Raw genomic sequence first — 10,084 nt, 5'->3', positions numbered from 1 at the left:
AGTTTAGAATTCCAGATTTATGTATATTGTTGCTTTCTGTATGCGTTTGATTTGGCTGCAGCGACAGTGGGATGGAGGAGCTGTGCCACCTGCTGGTCAGGTTTGTCACTACAGCAACAAAGCTGATAAATTGGATCTCAAAATACCCTGATGGATGAAATGCCATATGTTCGCTTGTTCAAAACAACACAATATCATCCATTTTAATCATTTTATTAAAAATAAACATCAAAATAGCATTTTCTAGGGGGTGAAATTAACAGGGTAGTTTACTGTCTCCAAAAATGTGTCTTTCTTTCAAGTGCTTAATATGCAGCTTTTCTTAATGTATTTCACAAGCATTTTCTTTAAAGTGCTCAGCTGCTGAAAAGAATGCAAAACTTTAAATTCCCTTTGAAAACATCAAAGCACCTGTAATTTTGAAAATGTAATTATAAGCACTGACTTTTTAATGTCATATTCATGACCAATACATAAAAGTCTTGTAATAAATATCTTTTTCATTGCATAGTTTGGAGAGCAAAGCTGTTACTTGGATGTGCAAAGATCAGACATAACTATGAACATCAACAGTAAAGACAAAAGAACACAGCACATTTACTGTATATTGCATCAGTAATCATAACAAACACTCACTGATGTCTTCTTATAAAATATTTTAGACATCAAGCTTATGCTGATTTGCAGAAGCCCAAAATTCCGTAACAGTATCACAAAAGCGAGAGCTCAATCCAAGCATGTAGCGTCAATACTAAACTGGGTTTTGAAGTGCCTGCGAGAGATAGGAGCACATGTGAAAGGATCATAGGTCTTCTTTTCCATTTTTCCAGCACTACAGAGCACGAGCTTTAGCGTGGGCTTGCAGTAGGGCAGCTGTATCAGTGTGGGAACCTTGCATGGTGATAGAGAGTGCAGTTCGACCACGCTGGAGGACACAAAGAAAGCAAGACAAGAATTTAGGATCAAGTCACAAATCTTATAGTTGGACACACTGGACACAAGTGTGCCAAACACCTGTATCTCTTTCATTCAAATAGTTTCAAGGTGTAGCATTAAGGATCCTAAGAAAGATTAAATAATACATCTATGTGCAAGGTTGAATTTTCAGTTTTTAGATAAATAAAATGTAATTAGTCTCAATCTTGTGTCAAGGTGAATCAAAGTAGGAAGTCTGTGTTTAATGGAAAAGTTTTGTTCTCTTAAACTTCACTTTAAAGGCCGACTTGGTCAAAACTAGAATATACATATGCATCCTCTGCTCTCTTCCCTGCCTCCTCTTCCAGACTTGGCAGATAAGGTACTGTTAGCGGATTAGCTCATCTTAGCCCAGGGAGATTTGTCTTCACTGTAGCCCTGATTAATCCTGAGAAAAGCTCCATTCTGCTACATCCAGACTGTCAGTCCACCCACATCCACATACTGTGAGTCAAAACATTTGTGCTTTCATACATCTAAGCTCTTTTTTGTGTTCATTTATGTGGATACAGAAGTAGATATGCAATTTTGTTAACAAATATTACAGGATTTCACAAGAGAAATGGAGTAGGAGTCATCTTGTGAACTCCTGAAAATCAATTTAATGGCAGTTGTGCCAGTTCTTGTGTATTAAAAGTGATTTTCCTATTAACTGTGATTAATTTGGTATAATTACCACCAAAGGAACAATTATGACCAAGTATGAGACAACTGTTAACCTGTTCTCACACAAATGAAGTGAGAACTTCAATTCTCGGTAATAGGAAGTTGTTTCTTTGGTCAAAGTATTAAAGGACAAACATATGCCCACGTGAGCTTTGAGTCATTCAGTCTCTCAGTTCAGTAACTGAACTCTGAAGGGCTTAGCTCTGTTTGCTCTGAAAGGGAGATATACAGTACCAGTCAAAAGTTTGGACACACTTTTCCATTCACTTGAAAGATAAAGCGTGTCCAAACTTTTGACTGGTACTGTATATCTGACAAATTCTCTGCAAACTATGAACCAATGGCACAAAATCTTTCTAAAAGGTCACATGTGCTGTAGCATTTTTTTCAGCATTGCATCTCTTGCAGTATCACCTTGTCAGTCAGGGTGAGGTCGCACTGGCTCCTCTCCAGCAGCAGCCTTGCAATGTGTGTGTAGCCTTTCTCAGATGCGAACATCAGGGCCGTGGTTCCCTGGCTGTCCTGCATGTTAGCGTCAGCCCCACAGCTCAGCAGCAGGCGAACCATCACAACTCGCCCGTGTCTCACCGCCAGGTGCAAAGCTGTCTGGCCAGTCTGTGTGGACAGGGACAAATGATAGGACAGAGAAAAAGAATAAAGATTTAGAGATTGGTGAAAAAACACTGCTCTCACTCTGAATTTGCCCCTTATTTACAGTAGATGCCGTTCATCTTAGTTCAATACATTGCTTTTTGAGGTTCAATGTCTCATTCAATGTTTAATTATGAAATTTGGGGGCTCACAAGAGACACATTTTTTTATATACACAAATTGAAGACAGACATATTGTGACTCTTAGTCCCTAGTATTGGTTATCTTGAAAAACACTGGATCCTACATTTGTCACAATAACATCTTTTGTTAGACCCACTCTGTCTGCTAAATGCTCACATATTTCAAACTCCACCCCCCCACCCCAATTTTAGATAACCCTGATGACATCAAGTCCTTTCAGAGTTACATGCTGTAAGATATTAACATTTTCACAGTCTGAGTATTGTTTTTTGCATGTAGAGTTTTTATGTGTATCATTAGTGAAATGTACTACTTAACATCTGGAAAACAAATAGGCTCACCCTTTTAATTACTCATGTTACATTTGAACAGTGAGCATTAGTCATTGTACCTGGCTGGAGCGAATGTTAATGTTGCCCTGCTCCATGAGTCTGCGGACCACCTCCATGCCACCAGGGCCATCTGGGGCTGTCAGTGAGGCTAGCATCACTGCTGTGTAGCCAGCATTGTTCTGAAGGTTGACGTCACTCACACCTGTGGTGCAGAGATTTACAACACAAAATTTGTAAGCGACTGAGTAAATTCAGTTCAAATTCAGTTCTGCACCGAAGAGTACCTGTGTCCAGTATCAGGCTGACGATACTGTAGTTGCAGTGGGACACGCTGTAATGCAGGACTGTGTTGTCGTTGTCATCAGCCAGGTTGATCATGAAGGCCAACAGTGCAGGTGTTGCCTTCTTCACTTCTGTCAGGTACATGGCCACCCTGTCGGCCACTGAACCCTCCTCTGCTGCCGCACCAAACCAGTTCTGAAACAGCACAACAAGGGCCTTCCTCTGGAACATAGAGGAACACAGGAATAATAACAATATTGGATGAAGCTTTCTGAAATGGATTAAGGCAACAGAGTGCCTCATTTTTACTAGAGGTATAAATTTTGTTAACATAAGCAGCTTCATTAAAGTCAAAATTCTTTACATTTGATTGAAATTGTCTGTCAAAGAATAATGACTATGCACCATGTCATCGCTGGGGTTCTCCATGTTGTCCATGTGATCGTTGAGGAACTGACAGGCAATCACAAATTCTGCACTTACTGTCTCCCTAGAAGAAAGTGCATGTGTGTGTCATAGAAAGAGAGAAAAGGGGAAATTAGGCCTCACAGCACTGAAAAAGATGAAATAAAAACATATTCCCTGAGGTGTAAACACAACAATTAGCTTCTCCAAACAAACACTGACAAGTCTTCTGTTCTGGTCCTCTCACCTGCCCCTGGTGGTTGTTACGGAGCCAGAGTAGCCCTCCATCTGTTCTCCTAGAGGCTGCGGTTTTGCCTTGGCCATTTTCTCTGGAGCTTGCACAGACGCTACGCCTCCATCTGTCCACCCTGATCCTGTTCCTCCTGATATCATCTGTCTGTCTGGGCTCATTTGCCTCACCCCCTCCATCCTTCTCTTCCCTGGGTCTGCATCCACCTGGGCAGAAGCCATCTCCCGAGGGCTGATGCTGCCCTCCTTCTGCTCCCAATCGCCATGATCGCTACGCTTCACAGAGTCCTGCCCAAGGAGATTTCCACTTGCGGTTGTTTTGCGTCTTTAAAATAATTAAAGAAAGGACAGCAGGGCGAAAAATTTGAGAGAATCTGCTATCCAAGTGTTGGCAAATGACTATGTGAATCTGTTTTATGATCATGATGTGATCATGTTCAGGTTTTGCCCAGTAAAGTAGTGAAAGAGGTCTGTATGAATGTCTGAAAGTGGGATCTTCCAATTAAGAATTAAGTTTTAAAACAGTTCACCAAATTGACATGAGACTTGACATAAAACTAGTAGCTGGCATTGTCCACAAATTGGCTCATTTAGGAACAAGAGATTTCTGATGCTGGTTCATGTTGTATGATCCAGGATAATTCAATCAAAAGTTACTTAGGCCAGTCCTTTTAAACTTTCAAAGCTTGCCATTGTTTAATTTTCAAGAGTGGTCTGACTTTGTGGACTCATAGAGGACTTATATATAGAAGTATTGCGAAACAAAAAAAATACCCTGATCCCCTGAGTCATTTACTGAGTCCTGGGAGTCAACACTTTTAAAAGGAGTAGCATTCATCTTTTGTTCTTAAATAATAATGTTTTTCTCGGTCAGAACAATGCAAACTATAGCTTAAAGAAGTTAGTTGGCTATGGCTATAAACAATAATTTAACCAATAATCATAACTCTGAAGGTTTCAAAAGGCTGAGAGTTATTTACTAACCCTTCATTAAGACCTCCAGAATGTAGGTTTTCTGACATCCAGACACATCCGCCTGTCTTCATGGTGGATTTATGGGCTACAGAAAGAATAAACACAGAGGATGTGAATTATATCAAAACACAGCTGAACACGGTATATGCTCCTTTTGAAATACATATTCATTATGGTTAATTTTCTGTTTTATATACTGCCATTTCTCAAAGCTATAGTTAATGCTCTGTTAACCGACTCTAAGAAATGCTAATATTTTTTAATTGCACAATTTGATACCCTGAACACATATTTAGTCTAAATCGCTTACATTGATAAAAAAGCATGTCAATGAAAGAAAACTACAAAAATGGAATTTGTGTATCATGATGAAGCCACTACTAAATTTTATTTTTCTTTAAATCAGTATTTTCTTTAAACTACCAGCAAAATTAAATCTCTTCATTTTGGCAAGACTTCTGTGGTGTTAGAAATGTGTGGATACAATTTTAAACACATTCAGCAACTCTTTGAAGACATACAGTGTTTCATGATTGAAATTTAAATGAGACTGTGGCTTTTCGACAACTGCCAAAATCCACACATGAACTTGCCCTTACTCATGTGTTGATACAGCTGTTGAGTTGCCATAGATGTTTGTGCTGTAACTGCAGGAGTAATTTCTGTTCTGTGACACAAACATAAATGCTGCATGCTGGATTATCTCTCACTGAAATGTAAATAACCACTATTAATCTTATTGGGCAACAGCAACACTGCTCCTCGTTCACTTACGACTCTTACTTCAACTCACAAGAGTGAAAACTAGATTTAAAAGTTTCAAACTGTGCTTTAAAGGTGTGCAGTAACTGACTCACCCTCCTTTTACAACCTTAAGACTGACCTTACTTACAAACTAGTGACTGTTGTTCAAGACAATGCTCCATAACAAAATCATAAACAGTTGAATTAGCTAGAGGCTATGTTTGATTTAACAGCATGATTCACTCTCATTCTTCAGGCTGATGTTGTGTGGTTGAACATGTGCATGAAGACCTCAGTGTGCTGAGATTGGCTAAGCTAATTAGCCTGTCCTATATGTGAGATATAAGTCCTAATAGGGAATACTTCTTTGTTAACTACAGTACAGTTTGTTTTGGTTGACTCTAGAGGAACCCCTGACAAAAGGCGACCAACACATTTCTTCTTGCAGTGCTACACAGGCATTTATTATTATTCATTGATACGATAGTCAGTCTGTGGGCTATAATACCTTCATCTAGAATCTTCTCTCCATCACTATGTCCGTGCTGAGTGTAGTAGGAGGTAAGGATGTCGACAAGTCCCATCATCTCCTGCTGTAGGGAGTTGACTTTAGGGTCCTGGTGCTGCAGTGGTTTAACCCCTTCGGCCGATTTGCTGTATGGACACAAACACTCCCACTGCTGATCCAGGAGCCTCTTGATCTTCTTTATGTGATGGACGACCATTGCTGTGTCCATACCCTCAGCACGTTCCACACACAATGGTGGACTCCTTTCCGTAGAAGGGACAACACAGTCCTGATGCTGATTTCTTTGTCCATTTGTGGTAACACTTCTGGTGATGGTAAATGCATTAGGAGCTCTTGATCTCACCACCACCTCATCTCCATCCTGGTCTACCACTACTCTCTCTGCACGGCACCACACCCCAGGATTCCTAGTAAGGTGGTCAATGTTCTCATCTTTCTTTCTGCTCTCGTCCTGCTGCTCCTTAAGCAGCCCTGAGAACCTCTTGAGTTCCAGTCCAGTCTCATGAAGCTTCTGCTCCAGCACAGCTACCTTGGCTTGTAGGGATGTCACGGTCAGCAGCTCATCCAAATCTGTACTAGTCCTCCACTCATGTGTAGGATTAGAGACGTCTTGGCTGTGATCTCTAGGAAACATGATATGACTTTCATGTTGAGGCTTTTTGATGTCCACAGTGCTGTAGTGGGAGGAGATGCAAGGGTCTGTTGTCCCGTTCATGGATGGAGGTTGGATATGTGGATTCAGGCCCAGACGGAGCCTTTCTCTTTCCTCCTGAAGTATGCAAATGTGAGCCCGGAGCTCTGGAATGACCCGCACCTCCATCTCAAGCTCCCCCACACGTTCCAGTGCCTCTGTCAGGCGCCTCAACAACCCTGAGCAGTCTTGGGCACGAGGGCTGTCTGAGGAGTGGAAGACGTCTTCGCAGGAGGTGTTTCCTCCACAAAGGTGATCTCTTGAACTTCGGAGGCTGCCAGGGTCATCTGTGGACTCTGATCCCTGTCTCAGTAATACTGTGAGAGGCAGACTGGAGGCACGGAGAAGATGAGGTCGGATGTGTTCACCCAAGGGTTGCTCATCAAACTCCCTGATTCTAGCATCCATTTCTGCCAGAGATTTTAGACCTGTCGGAGAAAGTGACGACCTGTTATCATATGCCCAGGAAGAGTAGCCATGATGATGGCCATCTGACAGTCGGGACCTGGGGGCAAGAGCTCCAGTAGATCCCCAAGCGCTCGGGCGGTAGCCAAACCCAGAAGGGTTAAGGTGCCTGGGAAGAGTGCTGGCCCGTGGGCCCTTGCTTCGGCGCTGGATGGGGACTCTTTTTATGGTGTTGCCTTTCTCTATGTCATCTACATATTTCAGGAAGTCCAGGTCAAGTCGAAAACCATAAGGAGTTTCCACTGAGTAAGGGGGCTTTCCTTTAATTCCGTTCTCGGTTGTTTTATGAGGTGAGATATTTCCTGTAAATATTAAAACAGCAGTTTAGAATCTATAGCACATGAAAGTCTGATATAACATTAAAGTTAGTATAATTATTTTTCATGTTTGGGACTTTCTTACCATTTTGTCCTTCCATCATTTTGCTGTCTTTAATGTTCCAATTTGTTGTCACATTATCTGGTTGGGTGTTTTGTATCTAATAAAACAAGCAAAATTAAAAATTCAACAACACATATAAAACACATGACAGGGCATTTTTACAAGAGGAAGAAGTGGTTATTGTTTGGTTATATAATAAAATAATGACATTTCTGGGGTCAAGCCAGATTAACTTTGGTAGTGACATCCACTTCAGCTGTGGTATTTTTGGTGTGAGGCTTAATTTCATGACCAGATGGAAGATAACTCTAAACAGCAATAGTGCATTTTTGTACTTTATTAACAATCTGCCTCTTATCCATTCTCCCACATGTAGCACAAAGCTCAAAACACAAACATCAAGTTACACTGAAATGCTTTCTCTCTCTCTTCTTCCCTCTCATTCTCCTCTTCTCTCAAAGACTTCTGTTTTTTCTCACACTCTCCCTGCTTCATTTCTTCCACGCATGAAGCTGCTGTTATCCAAAAGTGGCAGGCCTGATGTTCACTTGATTACAGCCCTGCCATCCAGGACGAGAGCTGAAAATAACTTTAGGCTGTTTAGCCTAGCAGCTATGGCCAGCAGAAAAAAAAATACTCCTACAGACATAAATACAGACAACCATTGTCTGACTCACTGCTTTCTCCCCACGTCTTGCTCCATGCCTCCTACAGTAGTTGATCTACGCTCTTGTCTCAGATCACTGGTCTACTTTTAATAAACTCTCACATTTGACTTCTACTGACCTTTTTATAGTGCATTGCACTTCTGACCTTTTGATCTGCTTCTTTTTTCTTACAACTACTGTATATAGTCTATATTTAGTAGAGTACATACTGTAGCCTGTACACTATATAGTAATTTTGCTCCCTCCCTCACTCTCATGGTGTCTCTCTCTTCCTTCCTCATCTCCTCCCATGTTTTTCCTCCCCTCTCCTGACCACCAGCCCTTGTGGCAGCTCGCTGTCCTCTTGAGGCGCCGCAGCCACCGAGCCGCAGCCCCAAACAATGTCAGCTATGCAGTAAACAGACAAACACCACCAAATGGCCCTGCTGGGAATTTTGACCTCCACCATTCACACACTCTCTGATGGCCAGCAATAAACAGCAAATCTGCAAATTACAGACAGGGATGTGCATATTTTCGCGAGCTTAAAATGTAAACACTATTTAAATTTTATATACAGATATACACTTGAACTTAACGATATTTGTTATATATGCATTCACACTATCTTATATTGTGTGTTATATGTTATTTTTCATTCAGATGGTTCTTTTCATTTAAGACAAGAAGACAAGTTATATGTTGTCTGAACACAAGCAGCCTGACACAAAAAAAAATTAAAAAAAATAAAAACTTGCAACAAAAGGCTGCATTCTCACTGGGGATATTTCTCTTCTATTTCTAAATATTGTTTTCCTAAGTCTGGTGAAAGCATCTATCAAGCATCTATCATAGTAAAATTCCTTTTCACTATCTGTTTTGTTGGCCTTACAGACATCTGATAATGTGTTATACATTGAAACTGATACACTATACATGTTGTTATGCCTGTGGGGTTTTACAATGTTGTGAGGAATCTTTCAGCACGCAATCTGACAAGTCTAAGTTTAGCCCATACATGTGGGTTTAAAGCTAAAGTACATGTTAAGAGAGGAGACCCAGACATGTGTCTTCATTTTACAAGTTAGAATATTGTTTCACTGAACGTCCTCCAGGTAGAAAGAATAACCAGAAGAGAAACAAGAAAATATATTTTTTTCTGATGAAGTGTGTACAGAGCTAGTAAGGGATTCAGGTTAGGATGAGAGCCTATTGTTGACTACAAGCGAAGGCTGTTTTCACTGTTGACTCTGTCAATCAGCAGTATGCATTAGGGCACCTGTTACCGCAGACATTTCAATCAGTCTTACTGTTGGCTCTGTTAGTCTTACTGTTTCATCAAGTTCACAATGCAGGCGGCTGGCTGGTCTTCAAAACATTTTCGGGAAAGAATTTTACATGAAGAGTTTCATTTCAACATTAGATGTCTACTATGTGGAAAATGAGTGATTATTGTAAAGAAATTTGTGAAAAGAAAAAATGTAATCGCTATAGTTAGAATAGATTGACATTTTGAGAAATACATTTATTTGCTTTCTTGCCGAGATATATACCACGTATATGTGGTATCAAGTTACAGCAGGAAACAATTCGCATAAAGATAAATAATCTGGGGGAAACAGCTAGCCTAGCCCTGGCTCCACGTAGCTCACAACCCCCATAAAATAACAACTTGTTTTTATTATTTGGCTTTTGTACAGATTAAACACAAATATAACATACTAGTGAGCTTAAGAAGTGGTAGTTGGTAGATTTTTTATAACCATTGGGCAAAACCAGGATAGCTGTTTTCCCCTCTTTTCAGTGTTTATGCTAAACTAAGCTAACTGGCTTCTGGCTATACAGTAGCTTCATATTTAACAGACAGATACAAAGTGGTATTGATCTCCACCTCTTACTCTCAGTAAGAACTCTAAATATGCATATTTCTCATTTCCTATTATAAAGT

General features: G+C 40.5%; 1 protein-coding gene across 1 annotated transcript; it reads right to left on the bottom strand.

The window, feature by feature from the left end:
- Positions 1-215: 215 nt before the first annotated feature.
- Positions 216-7,529, bottom strand: LOC133990764 (KN motif and ankyrin repeat domain-containing protein 4-like). Its single transcript, XM_062429169.1, has 9 exons — positions 7,511-7,529; positions 5,932-7,410; positions 4,689-4,764; positions 3,703-4,029; positions 3,456-3,540; positions 3,053-3,272; positions 2,828-2,970; positions 2,056-2,256; positions 216-925 (listed from the first exon to the last, which is right to left on the bottom strand). The coding sequence occupies exons 1-9, from the start codon at positions 7,527-7,529 to the stop codon at positions 833-835; spliced, it is 2,643 nt and encodes an 880-aa protein (XP_062285153.1). The 3' UTR covers positions 216-832.
- Between the last annotated feature and the right edge of the window lie 2,555 nt (positions 7,530-10,084).

This window comes from Scomber scombrus, chromosome 11, assembly GCF_963691925.1.
Source record: "Scomber scombrus chromosome 11, fScoSco1.1, whole genome shotgun sequence".
In the NCBI taxonomy this organism is placed as follows: domain Eukaryota; kingdom Metazoa; phylum Chordata; class Actinopteri; order Scombriformes; family Scombridae; genus Scomber; species Scomber scombrus.
The sequence above is the reverse complement of the archived record's forward strand: the minus strand, read 5'-3'. Positions and strand labels throughout refer to the sequence as shown.

Excerpts from the sequence above, each read along its gene's own strand:
- LOC133990764 (XM_062429169.1), bottom strand. Across the intron at positions 4,765-5,931 it reads AGAGAAGATTCTAGATGAAG|CCCATAAATCCACCATGAAG; the intron begins GTATTATAGCCC and ends TTCTTTCTGTAG. Across the intron at positions 926-2,055 it reads ACCTCACCCTGACTGACAAG|CGTGGTCGAACTGCACTCTC; the intron begins GTGATACTGCAA and ends TGTGTCCTCCAG.